Source organism: Mustela putorius, unplaced genomic scaffold (genome assembly GCF_011764305.1).
Source record: "Mustela putorius furo isolate JIRA1106 unplaced genomic scaffold, ASM1176430v1.1 tig00000281_pilon_pilon_pilon, whole genome shotgun sequence".
In the NCBI taxonomy this organism is placed as follows: domain Eukaryota; kingdom Metazoa; phylum Chordata; class Mammalia; order Carnivora; family Mustelidae; genus Mustela; species Mustela putorius.
This window is the reverse complement of record NW_025421343.1, coordinates 30,909,592-30,928,382: the sequence shown is the minus strand read 5'-3', so window position 1 is coordinate 30,928,382 and position 18,791 is coordinate 30,909,592. Positions and strand designations below refer to the sequence as shown.

The window sequence follows — 18,791 nt, the reverse complement described above, 5'->3', positions numbered from 1 at the left end:
TTCTGGAAGCTTTGCATAGGGCTCTAGCTTCCTTCCCTCTCCTCCAGCTTCTGGGGAGCTCCTGTCTCAGAGTGGGCTTCTGCAGCCGAATCCTGTGCTGAAGCCACATACAGACCGGAAGGGAAGCTAGGTTGTGCACTTGAAATGCAACACTACTTACCATTTCCGCTCACCTTATCGTAGCGGATTATCGGTACCTTATTGATGAAGCCTGAGTAGCGGCGCAGGAGTGCCCGACACAGGATATGTGAGTCATGTCCCACTCATCTGGGTTAGATGATGATTCAGACCAGGCTGTGAACCCTTTGAACTTTGTATTTCATGTCCCACAGGCTGAACAAGCCATGTTCCTTTTCTAAAAAACGAGATTTGGTTTTAAAATATGCAAACGTGGGATCTGAAACATGCCCTCCGTTTTTTCCACAGATGGGTTTACAGATTCTTTGACGAAACAGTTGATCGAGCTTTGCGCAGTGGCAGTATCGTAGCCAATGAGGTTTATCCGAGGCGCGATTATTGCTAATTGAAACAGTTGCGCGGAGCCCACCTGCAGACGTTAGGCCTCTAACATAAAGTCAGCCATGACAGCCAGTAACAAATTGATGAGAATTATTTATAATGCTTGTGCTGAACAGAATTTTGTGTTCTATTAAGCATCGTGCTTCACTTTAAAAATTACTGGGGCACCTGGGTGGCTCAGTCGGATAAGCATCTACCTTCCACTTAGATCATTATCCCAGGGACCTGGGATCGAGTCCCGCGTAGGGAGCCTGCTTCTCCCCCTCCCCATCCCTCTGCTCTCTCTCTTGCTCTCTCAATTAGATTAATAAAGTCTTTTTTAAAAAAAGATTTTATTTATTTATTCGACTAAGAGAGACACAGCAAGAGCGGGAACACAAGCGGGGGGAGTGGGAGAGGGAGAAGCAGACTCCCCACCCAGCAGGGAGCCTGATGCGGGGCTCCATCCCAGGACCCTGGGATCACAACCTGAGCCAAAGGTAGACACTTAATGGACTGAGCCATCCAGGTGCCCCTAAATAGAAGCTTTTAAAAAAACAAACAAACAAACAAAAATTTTGTTACTGTCCCATGCCAGGTATTCTTTTTTTTTTTTTTTTAAGATTTTTTTTAATTTATTTGTCAGAGAGAGAGAGAGTGTGTGAACACAGGCAGAGGGAGAAGCAGACTCCCTGCCGAGCAAGGAGCCTGATGTGGGACTCGATCCCAGGATGCTGGGATCATGACCTGAGCCGAAGGCAGCTGCTTAACCAACTGAGCCACCCAGGCGTCCCCCATGCCAGGTATTCTATGGCTCTCCCTTAATTTAAACGAGAGCTTAGTAAAGGCTTCCTTGAGACCCCATTTCCTTGCTTAAACTTGCCCCTGACATATGAGCCTTCAGTAAGGAAACTCAGCCCCCAAACTTACTGGTACAAGCGCATGTCTTGACCAAGGTTATCTTTCTCCTCTTGAATTTTTCTAACTTTGGTTTTGCATTCGACGCTTAGGGATCCGGGGCGGGTTTCTTCTGCTTTCCTTACAGCGCCTTCTTTCATAAACTCCCCACGTGGCTCGCACCTGTGCTCAGGGAGTGTTTGCCGGAAGGAAGAACAAGGAGGACTTTGTGACACGGGCTGTCGCCGTATCACGCAACTGCCCGGCCGGCTGCTCTGTCCACGGTCTCTGGTCCAGAAGTCTCCCGGACGGAGGGCTCTTTCCCCGGGCCAGCTTTCTTCCAGTTCTAAATGCAGTCATTGTGCGGGTGTGGGAAGCTCGGACCTTCCTCAGCCACCCCCCCCCCCCGCATGTCTTTTCTGTTAACATTTGTCTCCGGGCTGATCCCATGGAAGCTCTAGCTAGGGAGAGGAATGGAAATGATGAGGCCTGAAAATTCCTCACTCTTTGTTCTTCTGATGGGTGACGGGATAATTAGTCCAAACGAGATGCAGCCTCACGCAGACTATATTTAGTCTAATTGCAGAGCCTCTTCCCCTGGAGGAGCTGGGACTCCTCCCCAGCGGGTGGTAATGCCAGAGAAGGAACAAAATCCAGCAGGCCCGCTGCAGCCACAGCAGGGTAAGTGCTCCCCTTCTCCGAAGGGAGGCAGACGCGCGCTTGGGTCCCGGACTCCGGACATGGGGTTCCACTCCCAATTCTGCTACTGACTCCCTGTGTGACTGGAGACAGACCCTTTATCCCCTCGAAGCCTCAGATGTTTACACGTTAAATAAGCATGATGATCTCTACCTAGCAGGAGAGTAACGAGGATGCAATGTGATACCTTTTGGAAAGCAGTCTACTGAAATGTAGGCGAGTTGCCGTAAATAACAGAAGTGCCCAGATGTCCCCCTCCACCAAAGGCCAGTGGCCACTGAACATTCCTGTGTGAGGCTCTGGCCTCCTTGTGAAGTGTGTCACCATCTTCTGGCCCTTCCTCCCCTCTGGGACCACAGTGTCGCCATCCTCACGCTCACGGTGAGTGCTCAATGACTATTTGATGGCTAATATTACTATTTGCAATTAAAGTATTAAACTAGAGGGTGCCTGGGTGGCTCAGTGGGTTAAGCCACTGCCTTCCGCTCAGGTCATGATCTCAGGATCCTGGGATCGAGTCCCGCATCGGGCTCTCTGCTCAGCAGGGACCCTGCTTCCCTTCCTCTCTCTCTGCCTGCCTCTCTGCCTACTTGTGATCGCTCTCTGTCAAATAAGTAAATAAAATCTTAAAAAAAAATAAAGTATTAAACTAGAGATTTATTGACTCTGCAAACAGAAGAGATAACTGTATGTTTGTCTAATATACATTTTGCAAATAAATTGAGAGGTGAGCATTTTTTTTTTATTCCCAGGTACACTTCAAGCAGTACATAACATTGATATGTCTTTGCTTATCCCGTCAGCTTTATTGTGGAATTTAATAATTTTAGTAGAATTTGACATCAAGTTAAATATAATTTGAAATTAGAGAGTTTAATGAACTCTTCCCTCTTTCTGATGGTGCTTCAAAAAACAAAACAGGGGCGCCTGGGTGGCTCAGTGGTTTGGGCTGCTGCCTTCGGCTCGGGTCATGATCTCAGGGTCCTGGGATCGAGCCCCGCATCGGGCTCCCTGCTCCGCAGGAAGCCTGCTTCTCTCTCTCTCTGCCTGCCTCTCTGCCTACTTGTGATCTCTGTCTGTCAAAAAAAAAACAAAAAAAAAAAAAAACCCAAAACTTCCTTCCCCTTGCTTTCTTTTTGTCTTAAAGTTGCAAATGAAGAGTTCTACTTGATTCAATATACATTCACATATGCAGAACTGAGAAAGATGTCTGAGATCTATGGGCTTTTTTCTCCAACTCACCCAGTCGTAAACCTCCTGTTCCCATCTCCACGTGGGCTTGCTACTCAATACCTTGGATTTCAGTGTTTCAAGCTTTCTCTTCAACCTAATTGGCACCTGCAATCCATAATTATTGGGTAATAATGTACTTTCCCTTCCTGGGAGCTCAACCTCCCTGTGCCCAGGCTCCCCGCCACCCTTTCCCACCCACTGGAGTTTATCGCCTGAAGGAAGAGAAAGGTGAAGGGCTGGGGGTGGGGGGAGATATCTGGCTAAAACAAAGCAGTTGTGGCTCAACTCTGGGCTAGAATGAGACTTTTTGAAAAGGTCACCATGAGACAATAGTCTTGAGAGCCAGGGATTTTTGAGAAATAAAAAGGCATTTGTCAGAAATGCTAAAGTTGATTTCTACACTGCCTTTCAGGGGACTGACCACAGGGGAAGCCATACATTCCTGTCAGAGGTGGAGGAGAAAGCCCTTCCAGCAGGGTGGGAATGAGCTCAGAATGAGGAGAAGGGCAGGTTTATGCTTTATTATTTTTGAAAAACTATTTATTTATTTATTTATTTATTTATTTATTTATTTGAGAGAGAGAGAGAGCACATGAGCTGGAGGGGCAGAGGGCCAGGGAGAGAGAATCTCAAGCAGACTCTGCGCTGAGCACACAGTCCAACCAGGGGCTGGATCCCACAACCTTAAGATCCTGACCTCAGCTAGAGGCCCCATTGACCACGCCCCACTGACCATGCCTCCCGGAAATGTGGGGTCTAAATGTAGGTCTCTTGCCTCACCTGGGTGTCAACACTGTGCAGCAGCTAGATGCTAGGTAAGCATGGGTAACATGAAGAATACCGAGACCGGTGTTATGGTTCCCCCCTGAGCCTGAGGAAACTCTAGGCTTCTCTCAGACTTTGGCTTTGTACTGGAAGAGGTGCCTAAGGTACATGGGCCTGGCGTCCATTTCCTAAGATACCAACCATACAATACCAACTTCAAGGGTCAAGTTGACCCTTGAAGGGGGGAGTGGGAGTGTTAGGAGCGTTGACAGCCCCCGCCAGCCAAACGTATAGGGGTGTCTGGGTGGCTCAGCTGTTATGCCTCTGCCTTCTGCTGGGGTCATGATCCTGGGCTTCTGGGAATGAGTCCTGCTCCCCCTGCTTGTGTCCCCTCTCTCACTGTCTCTGTCTCTGTCAAATAAATAAATAAATAAAATATTTAAAGACAACAACAAGACACTACACACTTACTAGAATGGCTAAAATCCAAAAATACTAACAACATTAAATGCTGGCAAAGATGCAAAGAGACAGGAACTCTAATTCTTTGGTGACGGGAATGCAAAATCATACGGCCACTTTGCAAGAAAGTTTGACAGTTTCTACAAAACTAAATATATTGTTATCATATAATCCAGCAGTCATGCTTCTTGCTGTTTACCCAAATGAGCTGCAAACTCAGGTCGAAACAAAAACCTGCACACTGAAGTTTATAGCAGCTTTATTCATAATTGCCGAAACTTAGGAGCAACCAAGATGTCCTTCAGTAGCTGAATGGACCAAGTAAACTGTGGTTTGTCCAGACAGTGGGATATTACCCAGAGCTGTAAAGAAAGGAGCTGTGAAGCCATGAAAATACACGAGGAAACTTAAATGCATATAACAAAAAGAAGCCAATCTGAAAAGTTTACATACTGTTTGATTCCAACTACAGGACATTCTGGAAAAGGCAAAACAATCGAGACAGTAAACAGATCAGTGGTTAAGGGGAGCGAGGGATGACCAGGCGGAGGCCAGAGGATTTTTACAGCACTGAAGCTGTTCTCTCTGATACTATAATGGTACATGTACCATTTGTACACATTTGTCAAAACCCCTAGCAGTTACAACACTAATGTAAACTCTGGACTTTGGGTGATAATAATGGGTCAATGCGGAGTCACGGATTTAAAAAAATACATCACGCTGGTATAGGATGTTAATAACAGGGGATGTATGTGGGCAGAGGGTGTATGTTCACTCTGTCCTTTCCCTTCAGTTTTGCTGTGAACCTAAACCTGCTCTTTAAAAAGTCTATTAAAAAATATATGAAACAAAAACTAATAGAACCTCAAAGAGAGAAATCTACATTGTAATTAAAGATTTCAATATTCCACTCTCAATAGATTCATCGAGTATGCAGAAGTTAGCAAAAATATGGATGACACAAACAGTTCTATCAACCAATTTGACTTAATGGACGTTTTTGTTACAGCAGCAGAATACACATCTTTCTTCTCAAAAGCATAGAGAATGCGAGCTATAATTATGGGCTATAAAACAAGCTTCAGGGGGTGTCTGGGTGGCTCATTCAGTTAAGCGTCTGACTCATGGCTTCCGCTCAGATTATGATTTCAGGGTGATGGGATTAAGCCCCCCATGGGGTTCTGTGCTCAGTGAACAGTCTGCTTGGGATTCTTTCTCCCTTTCTGCCTCTCCCCCTGCTTCTGGACTGGCGTGTACTAGCTTTTCTCTCCTTCCCCCTAAATAAATAAATAAAATTAAAAAAAAAAAAAAAGGGCAGGGGAGGGGTGCCTGGGTGGCTCAGTCGGTTAAGCATACAGCTCTTGGTTTTGGCTCAGGTCATGACCTGCAAATGGGGGGATGGAGCCTTGTGTTGGGCTCCCTGCTCAGCGGGAAGCCTGCTTCTCCCTCTCCCACTTCCCCTGCTTGTGTTCCTTCTCTTGCTGTGTCTGTCAAATATGTAAACAAAATTTAAAAAGCAGAAAAACCCCACAAGTTTTTAGTTTTTAAGGAAACCCCATTTCTGTTTTTTCTTTCATTGCCTGTATTTTTGGCAAATGCCAGGAATCACTGTCAGATCAAATTATGAAGCTTTCCTAATTTTCTTCTAAGGTTTTTTATATTTTTAGCTTTCAATGTTTAGGTCTTAGATCAATTTTGAGTTAATTTTTGTATGTGGTATAGGGTAAGGGTCCGATTTCATTCTCTTGCATGTGAATATTAAATTTTGCCAACTACATTTATCGAAAAGACTGCCCTTTTCTCATTGACTGGTCTTGGCACCCTTGTCAGGAATCACTTGATCATATAGGTGAAGGCTTATTTCTGGATTTTCTATTCTACTTCTTTGGTCTGTACGTCTGTCTTCATGCCATCACCACCCTGCTGGGATTACCGTGACTTTGTAGTATAGGTCTCCTTGTTATCCTTAAACTGCACAACACTTTCTTTTTGGCTCTTTGAGTGTTGCTTAGAGACTGGCACTTTCTGTAGGACCCAAATGGAGCCAGGACCCAGGGATAATTGTGCGATCAGGTGCAAGCAAAGGAGCAACAGACAGGTCATTCAACATGGTATCTGGTTTCTTTGGAAAAGAGAAGGCACGGTCGCTAGAGTAAAACTGTATGCCTTTATTCAACTTAAATGAGTCATTAGGAGAAAATACAATTTGCCCATGTGCAGAAACATTATACATTCAATTCTGAGGAAGGTAGTTTTATACAACCAAGACAAGGAACAGTCTAGAAGTGAGAGGAATAAAGACGATAGTGAGAGGGAGCTAAAAGGCAGAGTTTTGTCTGTCAAAGTGCTAAGGCCTGTGTGCACAGATTTTAAAGTGAGCAAGACCAGCCTAAGGTCATGTCTTCCATTCTGATTTCTCTTGGTGCTGGTGAAAGTTTTGGGGTGTGATGCAGTGAGTCACAGGATTACGATGGTTTAAAAAAAAAAAAACAGGTCATAGCACTTAGGACTAAGAGAAAGGTTTTAATGTCTAAAGTTTCATTAATCATGTACTCGAGATCTTTCATGGATTCTATGAGTTTTGTGAATTTAATAAGAACTTGTCCTTCAATCAGTAGTTTATTATCAAATAACAAATTATCAGCTTCTTCCCAGCCCTGAGTCTATCTCCTTACAAAATAAAGGGGAAACCAAATATGAGACTCTGCGGGAGTTTCATTAATTTTAAGTTGGTGTTAAGTGATTAATGCAGGTTTAGCTGGGGTCCCTACCCGTGTCTTCAAATTGCTATTGCTAGAAAACCTAAAAGGAGAATTGATGACTTAGGGCCAGCCCAACTCTATCATTCCCAAGCTTTAGCTATCTGAAAACATCAGACGCTGGCTTTTGGAAAGCAAGCAAAAAAGTAAAGCTTTTTTGTACCACACTTCCCATAGAAAGGAAATAGGCTGTGTAAAATAATAGTTCTAAAGTATCTTCAAATATTTTGATAAAATTTAATGCATTTCTTTCTTATTGGATTAAATTTTAAATATTTAAGAAGAGGATCCATGATTGAAATTATTAAAATTAAGTGTTGACTCAAGTTGGCTTAATAGTGTTTATGAGCAATGTGGGCATTATTTAACAGAAACCCGTGCCCAACCCTAAATCCTGATCAGCAGCAAAAGCTGCCACTGGATAATTCAATAGAAAACCATCACTTAACACATAAAACGTCTCAAATCAATGTTCTAATCATGGCAATTTAACATTATGTGAACCTAAAACCTTACAAAATTGTCGTAAAAGAGTAAGTTAAGAATAATTGAAAGTTTATTTAAACCTATTTTAAATCCAATCTTGGGTTTACCTTTCTTCTCCCTTAGGCATTTTCTGGGTTTTGTAGCCAAGATGGGAATCAGCAGGTTTTTAATTTCCCTTTAGCCTCTTTTGAGTTAGAAGAACAGGAACATTGTGGAAGTTATTCTTCAGGAGAACTAGCTGTCTGGTCATAGCCCATCTCCACAGCCTGGTCATCTCTGGCTCCCCCCTCCAGACCCAGTCCCTCCTTCCTGTTACAAGGAAGTCTTTCTAGGGATGCCCTTCAACAGGTAAGACTGAAAGCTCCAAGGAGGTATAGAGATTCCTTAAACAGTCTTGATAGAAAAAAAACCAATCTTCTGTGTAAGGTCAACAAGTATTAGGAAAATACAGGATACCCACTGTGCTACTTCCTGGACAAAGCTGAGGCATTTCACGGTGGACTTCGCCAAATACCTCTTTGACTGAAAGGTGAATATGGCTATTTTGGCGTGTAGAATTTGACTTACAAATCCAACAACCTAAGTCAACAATAAATGGTAAGGAAAATTCAAGAATAAGGACTAACAAAATACAACGATTTATCCTTTAAAAACTTTTTTTTTTTTTTTTTTTAACTAGAAATTCTCAAAGGAAGAACTGGGAATTTAGGCCACTAAAAAAGGGGTAGGGTCCTGTTGAAGTTTCTTGTAATTCAAGTTCTGTGATTAGAGATGGGGTGGGGGAGCCAATTCTACAGTATTAGAATAAAACTCTGTACACTAATTTTATCCATTATGGAGAAAAAAACACGGATGCAACATCTCTTTAACAATATAAAATGAAGGGATACACTTCTCAACAGAGTACAAGATAAAAATCAAGGTTAAGTTTCAATTCCCTTTAGTTTCCTTTCAGTTTGAACATCAGTGACAAGCATGCTGCATTATTTATCTAATGGTTATTAGAAAGGGTTAGTTACTATCATCTTTAGTATCTTCCCGGACGCACTGACCAGATTAATTGAAAGGGATTCTCTTCAACTGAGACGTTACTAAGAAATTTCTTGAAGTTTCTATTAAGAATTCTACATCTTCCAGGGGCGTCTGGGTGGCTCAATGGGTTAAAGCCTCTGCCTTGGGCTCGGGTCATGATCCCAGGGTCCTGGGACGGAGCCCAGCATTGGGCTCTTGGCTCTGTGGGAAGCCTGCTTCCTCCTCTCTCTCTCTGCCTGCCTCTCTGCCTACTTGTGATCTCTGTCAAATAAATTAAAAAAAAAAAAAATTCTACATCTTCCAGTGATTGTTTTCAGAAAAGGTAAATTTTATTAACACGGATCTTCAGTCCACATTGTTATTTCACTAGGGGCAATGCCTTTCCTTAACTTACTTCATGTTTTGTCAGTGTTTCATCCACGGCCTCAAACGCTTCCCTTCAATAACTCATTTACACTTCAATTTCCTTCAATTTGCTTGGGAAACAGGCAGCACACAGTACCCCTTGAGCCCCAAACTAGACACATGCTGTATGGCCTCTACCTTGTTAGGAATACCTTTTACAATTCATATGGCTGCTTGTTTACCCCTGCAGAACCCGAACCTTAGTACAGTGCTTACCACATAGTAGGTGCTCCCAGAATTATGTGAGCTAGTGAATAACATGATTTGTACACAAAACCAGCTAAAAAACATTATGTAAAAATCCTATTTCTTAAAACCACTTGTGGTCAAGTAGTGTCAAATCATCGAACACAGCTCTCTGGACTGTGATGTAAATAACGGATGACTGGGGAGTCCAGTTGAAGTTGTGTTCTAGTAGATCATTCTTTCATTCAACTGCAGATCAACTAACTATACATTTAGGCCCCTAGGTCATTAACCTGAATATGAATTTCACTTCTGATGAGGTAGGAGGCCCATTTAAATAATTACAAATATCTACAAGAAACGCCAAGCTGGGGGTAGGGGAGTATATGTCTGGAAACGGCCATAATGGGCTGGTTCACACACATTTAAATATTATCACTTTCACTCCTATTATATATGGGAATTACATGGATGCAGATGTTCCCTGAGACATAAGAATTCTCCTTTAGAAAAAGCATATTTTCAGCAAAGATTTAGAATGCTGTTCTCTTGGACTGGTAAACGATCTTCAATGTCTTTGGGCAACAATGTTTGAAATTTCAATTTTTGAAAAATAACAAGGCGATCTTTTAAACAGCATTCTTGTATCCTTATTAATTTCCAAAATATGCTCTTTTTATCAGTGAAAATAATCACAGCTGAGCGATTATGGGGAGAACTAGGGAACTAGAACAAAAAGTCAGTTTCATGGGTCACTAAGATACATTCATGAAATTCTGACATTTTTTATTTCATCCAGTCTATATTCATTTTTAAAGAATGGGCTAGATACCTTTGTGACCAAAGACTATCTAGGTACCATTCTGCTCCTTCAATTATATCCGAAAACCAAGTTTTTGCAACCACAAAATTCTCTTGAACAGCAGGATCCAGGCTATCTGTAGGTATGAGGACTAAGGGGAATTAAGCCTTCTTAGTACCTGGCTCAGTCCTTGTTTGCATAAATTCCCTTTATGACACTAGTGAGATCAAAATCCAAGTTCTCCTAGCTCTTCTAGCTTTCCGGATCAATCAGGAAAAGCCCTAAACTTGTTAAGAAACTCCCTCTCTGGACCAATCAGGAAGGATATAGAACTGGTTAAGAAACTCACTTCTAAGAGAAGAACTGGGAAACAGAAAACAAGTTTTCGATGGTCTTCATGACATTGTTTCTTCACATACTCCTACACCTGGAAGCTGGTGGCAGTGAATGTTTGCTAAGGAATTATTAACCACTGTTGAGAAAGAAAAACCCATCTTTACCCCTGAGATATTTTCTTAACCATTCTTTGTTTTAGAAGCAAATACTGGGCACATTAAAAAAAAAAAAATGCACGCACCATGTTTTTGTATTTGTTTTTGAAGTTCCCAATAACATCCCATGGTTAAGAGACGGAACAGTTGAAGGGTGAAAACAGAGACAGACAGATTAGGCAGATTTAATATTTTTACTAGAGTTCTGAAAGAAATGTGCTACCCTGAACTGTTTATCACCGAATCTCTCATTTTACTCTTCGGGACAATCTGCAGTAATCTTCCAACGGAAATATAAGGCAACGGCTGAGAGCCCTTCCCGCCCCGCTCTCAGATGGGTGTCAGACCTCAAGATTCACCAAAAACTCCAAGGTTTTTATTTTCACTTTAATTATCTTTTACTTAATAATAAAATGAAAAATAAGAATATATGAATACATACAATCTATATACATATATTTATTGCAAATACTTAAAATTCTTATGTAAAATGATTTTTCTATATCTGTGAAAAAATATGACTTTTTAAATGGTGTTGACACCAACTTCTCTGTACATACCCTCAATTCCAATGTTAACAATTCCTTTAAAAAGGCAAAAGACACAAAAGTTTAGCATTTACCAAACCAGTCTGTACAAACCTTATAAGCCAGAAGGAAAAAAAATAGCTTGTGGTAAATAAGTCGATTTTCTTTTAAAATAAAAAATAAACTCCAAAACTATTCCCCTTATTGCATTTTTTTGGAAATAATCTGAGTGTCTTTAGAGTAACTTCCTTTGTAATAATTTGTGCCTTAACAGTGAGGTCCTACATAAACATACCATATATGAGAAATCGAAGTCTTCCACTGTCACTTTTTACATAGATATTAAAATATATATTACTTAAAATATATTACTGGAAAGCTATTTTTAAAATTGATCTTTAATAGTTGTATCAAATGTAAAGCATTAAAAAAAATAAAGTAACCAAGAATCTATGAAGCTCTTACTTCAACTTTAGGAAATGTTTTACCTATTGTTCCCTTTCAATAGGTACGTAGGTATTGAAACATGGTAGGAAAAGATCCCTGCCCATCATCATGTTTCTCAGTCTCTTTGGACTATTCTATAAATTGAGCTGAAAACTACCGTTGGCCAAGTATTTACTTAGCCCGTTGCTGCAATGCAACGGGGACTTCTCCCTCCGTGCTATGAAAAGCAACCTCTAGGTCCCAGAGAAACCCTGGCACTGCTCACTGATAAAGAGTTCTAGAAATAAATAGTGGCGTAATGACCAGAGAAGACCCCCCTCATTATAACAAATCATTTCACCCAAGAGTTTTTTAAGGGCTCTAAGGCGGAGAAAGGCAGTAATAAACGATTAGGATGGTAACTGTCCAGTTATCAGTATGTATGGATTTATACACCCTCCCCGGGAAGGCAAGGAGGTCTTCCTTTGGCTATGTGAATGAGATAATTCCTAAAACCCCTACAGCTGGGTGCCTTGCCAGCCCATGCAAATATACTTCCCCTTCTCCAAGAAAAATGTCCCATTTGCCAGATCTTATTCTTAGAAATGTTACAGGGGATACCAAGGATAGTCTCGGCGTCTTGAGCACGGGGGTTAAGGAATAGTAGGGCAAACCACCCCAGGTTGTTTAACAGGATGGAGAATTTTTATCAAAATTTTTCTTTTTTTCAGATTCAGGGAGCCTTCTCTACTAGTAGACAACTCAGAACAGTCATTAAGACTGAGATGACATAGTTATTGTTAATGCTATCTCCCCAGGGTGACCTACAATGGAAGGTAGCGGAAGGCTCAGGCTCGAAAAGCATACCCTGGAGGCATAAGCATCAGGCATAATACCTGACTAGTCACTGGAAATAGTGCAACTAAATGCCATTTAAAAAAAAAAAAAAAAAAAAAAAAAGCTCAGCATTTATTAGCAACCTTTCGGATTGAGCTGAAAGGTAGAGCAACTCCGAAAACCTAAGACAAAAAAACTGCTTTAAAGATACCGGTGTACCATGCTCTCAATCATATGAAGATTTTTCTTGTTTCTACTGCTTCATTTTCAAAAGGGCCAGACTGTTAACGTGTTTGGATTGCTGCTGTTGTTTTTCTGCTCAGCTCTGAGAATGAATGATCTTCTACCTGAAACCACTGTTGTGACACAGACAAACAGGTTGTATTCAATTTACTACCAACCCTAGAGAACCAGTCTCTCATTCGGTCAAGATTGAGGCAGTGTAGCTGACAAATCCTGTTTTAGGGACATTCACAAATGCAAGTATTTTATTAGCTGAGTATTAGTTGTTAAGAGAATCTGGGGAAAAATAATGCTTAGGACCGATCTGCAAGAGCCTGGTCAAGAAGAAGAGGCACGATACGGTTTGCTCTCCTAATGGACGTGAAAATCCCTGATCCCTCTCCTCCTCTCCTGGTCAGTCTGTCCAACCGCAGATTAGAGGAACTGCGGAGGAGAGGCTTCCTGTGACAGGAAAGGTGTAAAGAAGAAAGTTCACTTTGATCAATCCGAATTGGTAATTCACATTGAGCACGGAGTCAGTTCTGAAATACTCAGGCACTTCCAGCACAAAGACCAGCCCTCAGGCCTGGCACTGGCGTGGGGAGTGAAGAAGCTGAGCGTGGAGAGTTTTAACCAGCAATAATAGGTCCTTTTCGCCCCTGCCCTTGGATCTACCCCGAGTACTGAAAGTTTGGGGAACCGAACCATGTTTCTTTCTTACTGGATCGTGGCTAAAGAACTTACTCCTTATCCCAGGATCCTTGGAGCCTTCGTATTTTTTAGCTATGTGTGTGCTGGAAGAAAAAGGGAAGTTAAGGAGGACATCCTATTGTCTTGGCTAAAACTAGAACAAATAATCTCGTATTTGCCTTGAGCCACAAAAAATAACAGAAGCAAAAACTGAAAACAGTCAAATAGGTTTCTTATGGGGTTCAAAAGTATTAAAAGCATACAGGGGAAGAATGGGGAACAGAACGGGGCGAGCAAAGAGCATTACTGTCTACTTTCTCCTAATCTGGAATGTGACTTAGTAAATTTACACTGTTCTGCACTTGGTAAGTATCACATCCTGAACACTAAGCACAGCCGTAAGTATACTAGGCTGCAGTAATATTCTTACTTTACACACTTGAAATCGGGAAACTTGAAATCAATATGCAAATGATGCACAATGCAATACCCAATTCTTCAATACCGAATTGTGGTAAACTGTAGATTCATTTTAATGTTCTTTAACCAGGACCTAAATGTATGTTCTCAAAAACTCTTCAGTCACTGGCGACAAGATTTAAAAAACAACAAAGGAAAACCAAAAAGAACCAACAAAAACAAGCAACAAACTTTGGAGTTAATTTCTCTTCCTTTCTAGATGTTCCCTTAACCATTTACTGAAGCCCTTTACATTAGAGATTCCTAGTGCATAGACAGCAGTAATCTAAAACAGAGGATATGTTTTTTAGAACAGCAGAAGTGTCTAACTTTTACTCTGTGTGTGTGTATGTGTGTTTGTGTGTGTGTGTACGTACACACACACATTGTGTTCAAAGTAGTATCTAGTAAGATCACTCCTCAGATGCCTGGGAGGTCAAAACAGGCTTAACAGAACAGGCAAATGTGGCAACAAGGCGCTTTCCCCTCTGCACAACATTGGACTACAGACCGTGAGGGAACAGGGTTGGGCAAGAAGAGGAAGAGAGAGGCTACCTTGCTTCTAGTGTTAAAATCGTTTTCCGAAATTCTTTATGTTCAGTTTCTGCACTTTTTGAGGCCCTGCCCAACCAAACGCACAGTTCAAATCACCCTGTCCCTAACACTCTTTGCTCCTGCTCTCCTAGCATGCCTCCCACCACCCCCGCGTTTGTAAGCGCCCGTGACTGAGTTCCTGGATGTTACTGCTAGAACTGCTGCCCCGCACAGGCCCCGCTAACAGCAGGGGCCAGGGTGTGGGGGTGCATACCCATCCTGGGCCACATTCACGTTCTCAGGGCAGGGCAGGGGGCCTTGAGGGCGGGGCACCCTCAATTCTTGTGGGGGACATGAATTGCCAGCAGAGAGCTTGGCGACAGTACTCGTTTGTGGAAGCCAAGAACCAGGTCAAGAGCTTTCAGAGTCTGAATTACTACCTGTAAAATTAAAACAGTATCAAAAATTTGAACTTAAGAGGTTCTGTTTAAGGTAAAGGGATGGAGTAAACCCTGAATCCAAATCCCGCCAAGGCTGAATAATCTTATGTAAAGCCTGCAGTCAGCCCGACATGACATAATCAGCTTGAATGGTCATTTCTCCAGACCATTTCTTCATTCCTTCCTTTCCCTGGCCTCTTAGGAAAGGGAGAGAAGAGAGACCGCTTCCTTTAACCATGCATGGCATTAAACTTTTCTCAGAGTCACGTGAAGCAGAACATAAATCTGAATTCAAATACATCATTACCTAAACACTTGGGAAAACAATGTTAAAACAAAATGTGACATATTTACATGATTTCGTAAGTGCAAACTTGTCACAAATTCACGAAGTCTTGCTTGACCTAGACTTACTATACAAGGTGCTCTTCCTCTACAATGTAAGATCTGTACTCTGTATTCCTGATTAAGTAACATTTGTCTCTTAAGACAACTGAAACCTACTTATTTATTTCTGTGATTCCGAAAGGACGCAAAAGACCCCACATCTCATCAATCCTTCCCTCCCTGCCTCCTCCCCAGGTATCCTCTTTCTAGTCTTGTTACCGAACGACAAGGCAAGAGACACAAAGTTTCGAGGGGCCAATGCAATCGTCGTGGCAGAACGCTCCACACCCCTTGCACATGATCATGGCTTTCAATCGGCAGTAACATTTCGAAGGTGTGTCCTCTATGCTGTTCTCTTCTGAAAAGGCCTGAACCGGAATGGACTGGCCATGGCTGCTGGGATTCATCGCTTGGCTAGCAGGGATGGTAGTGACAGTCACCGAAAAGGACATGACATCGCCTACGTTGCTGGCCACCTGGCTACAGTCCGGCATCCCCGGGACAGCCGAGTTATGGTCCATGTCAGACGAGGTGGAGACATTGATCATGCCTCTGTAGCTTGGCCCGATCTGGCTGGGGCTTCCGTACAGCTTCGGGGTCTGCAGCGGCGGGAGGAGGAGAGGCTGATGGGTAGGACTGTCTGCGGTCGGAGGAAGGGCAGTCGAACTGAAAAGCTCAGGGCTGCTACGCATCGTCTTGCCTCTCACCGCATGGGCCATCTGTTTCTGGGCGGCCTGAATAAAATCTCTGGCTAGCGTCTTTTCATCAAATGTCTGGCCCCTCGTGAACAGGTAATTCTCCTTGCTTAATGTGGTCTGCTCGTGCACAGGTGTCTCCGCCTTCACGTTCTTTTTTGCCAAACAATCACTGGCGGAGAGGGCTTCTCTGCTGTGGGTTCCCGAACTTGCTTCACACTTGCCAGGACCCTGGGCAGCCTGGGGTTCCTCCTTCACCATGATGGCTTCTTGCTCGTCACCAGAACTTTCCTCGTCGGTATCATCTTTGCCGCTGCTGCTATCTCCGGCGGCATTTTTACAGTCGGTGTATCCCATTTTCAAGGCCTCTGTGGGGCTACTTAGACACAAACGGTCTTCGGGGTTTACAGAATGGGTCCTCCTCAAGCTCTCTGAACCCCGGCCATAGGTGGAAATGTTAAGTAAGTAGTGACCTGCCATGGCAGGCTTCGACGTCCTTCTGCCAGCAAAACCCAGCATGAACCTCTGGCTTGTGGAGATGTCTTCTAACGGGAAACCTGAGTGAGTGAAGTTGAACTGGGAGGGCTGCACAAATGGGAGAACGTTCTGCCTCCGAACCCTCTGGATGAGAGTCTGAAGGATCTGATCTTGGGTAGCTTTGCTGAGGCCTTCCTGGTACTGGTGTGCGTCGATGCTAGAGTCCCTCAGGTCCTTACCTGAAAAGAGCTGCAGGGGTCTTGGAACCTGGGGGAGCTGCGTACTTGGCAAGGCTTTACCCAGCTGCTGCAGCGCCGGGAGGCACTGCCTCTCGCTACCTTCCTCTCTGCTGTTGTTTTCGGCGGCGCCACTGCCTGTGAACACTGCTGCCCCCGGCTCCTCTTTCGTGGCCAGTGGAACCGTTTTCATTTCAACTTTGGTGAGAGGTTTAGGCAGAATTTGCTCCATGGGAACATCCTTGCCCTGAAGCAGCTGAGTGACCAAAGGGTTATTCGCAGGGATACTAGAGCTTGGCCTTGACAGGGGTCCATTCAAATTTGAAGACGTTCCTGGAGTTTTAAGGCTAGAAGCTACTGGCAAAGTGCTCGAGGATGGAGCCGATCCCGTCGGTGCTACACTTACACTGACCTGGGGTACAGGAAGCTTTTCTAAAGTGGCTGCGGTCAATAAAGATGTTAAAGGAGAGGGAGGCACAGCTGCTGAAGCGCCAGCAGATGTCTCTGCTGAGGCCGAAGGGTCTGGCACATTCCTACCAGAACCTGCACTGGGCTCGACGGTGCCATCGGCCACAAAACGAACAGGTGAGGCACCTGAGCGGAGAGCAGGCTCTGTGGGCGCAGAGGGCGCGGTCTCCTGCAGGCAGGTCCCGGGAGCTTGCAGGTAGGTGAGAGAGGCCACCGCGGCCGCTGCCCCCAGGGGATTCAGCCGTTCGTTCGTCAGCTGCCCTACAGCTGCTGGGGGGGCGTCAGTGCGGGCTGGAGAGGGGACGCTTGCGCGCGCTCCTCCACCGGCAGCTGCTGGAGGCCCTGAGGGGGCTTGCTGTAGTTGTGCTCCAGAGACACGAGGAGGCTGTGCCTGGTCTGGGCTCTTGGTCTCAGACTGGGGCTGAGACTCTGGACCACAGGGTAAAAGCTCTCTCGTACCTCCCCTGCTTCCAGTTCCTGCCAATTCCAGTGTGGGGCCCTTTCCAGGTTTGCAGCCTCTGTCTGAGTCTGGACTCCCTCCTCCAGCAGTTTTCCTGTCACCTCCCTCTCCTGGACCTTGTCCGCCCCCGGGGCCAGGTCCCGGAATGGTCCCTCCAACGGCGGCGGCGGCAGCGGCGGCGGCAGCGGCGGCGGCGGCGGCAGCCCTCTGTGCTTTGACCAGCTGGGCTTTTGCTTTGATGTCTGCGAGAGTTCTGGCTCCTGTTCTGTTAGGACTAGTGATGGAGACTGGAAAACGAGCCCTGGGAGAGACCTGCGATGTAGGAAAAGGCATGGGGGAGATTCTGGAGACCGGGATCTGAAAGGAGGAGGGAGATAAAAACCCGGAGCTTAGTTTTCATCGACAAGAAAAACACAACTTCCAGAACACTTAAATTGTTCCAGTGACCACTGCACACCAGTGACGCAAATGGGAGGTCCATGGCCGAGAGACCTCAGAGTGGAGACAGCAACGCGACTGTGCCCCTAGGGTCCTTCCACCTCCTCTCCTGGGGCCAAAGCCTCTCGTCCCTCGACACCCTCCCCACCCCGAATCCCTATGCCTCTTTTCTCAACACAACTCCCTCCTCCTGGCATTGCTACTCACGACAGCTTATTACTTAAGGTTCAGACCTCCCAGGGTATTTGCACTTTCGCATGCGTGCGTGAGAGAGGCAGCATACAGCACTGCACCACTGTCTTTTTCTTCTTAGCTCTCCTGCTAAGCTGCGAGGAAAATTCTTGCTCTCTTCTGCTCTATGCACATCCACACATGCACACTTAACCAGAGAAGCCGAGTTAGCTCAATGACAGAGGTGTCTAGATAGCACCGGAAGGTAGACATGTGGGATCCACAGATGTACCCCACTCTGTCCATCCAGACGAAGGGAGTATAGACAGAACGTATATAATGTTCGCCACAGTCATTTTCACCCGTGGCTGCCTTTATACTTACTTGGGGAGCTGTTTAAAAATAAATGTGCTCTGGGTCCTCTCCCAAAACTGACAAATTAGAACTCTAGAGAAAATATCCACTTCTGAAACACTTCCTGGGAAACTTTGCTACATCACCGAGTTTGAAACCACTGATTTTCACAGCATAAAATACTGTAGCTGAAAGGAATCTGACTCCTGTCTGAAACAATACTTTGGAAGCTATCAGACTTAAATGAGAATG

The 18,791-nt window shown here is 44.2% G+C and overlaps 1 protein-coding gene and 1 pseudogene across 7 annotated transcripts in view; one reads left to right on the top strand and one right to left on the bottom strand.

Moving 5' to 3' along the window:
* Positions 1-462: 462 nt before the first annotated feature.
* On the top strand, positions 463-619 carry LOC123391812 (annotated as a pseudogene).
* Positions 620-6,705: 6,086 nt separating this feature from the next.
* Positions 6,706-18,791, bottom strand: part of ASXL2 (ASXL transcriptional regulator 2) — a 132,245-nt gene continuing 120,159 nt past the window's right edge. For all 7 annotated transcript variants that reach the window (XM_013052986.2, XM_004745947.3, XM_004745948.3 and 4 more), the window contains one exon: positions 6,706-17,933. In XM_013052986.2, the coding sequence (XP_012908440.2) occupies positions 15,456-17,933 (2,478 nt within the window). In that variant the 3' untranslated portion in view covers positions 6,706-15,455. The remainder of the gene's footprint in view (positions 17,934-18,791) is intronic.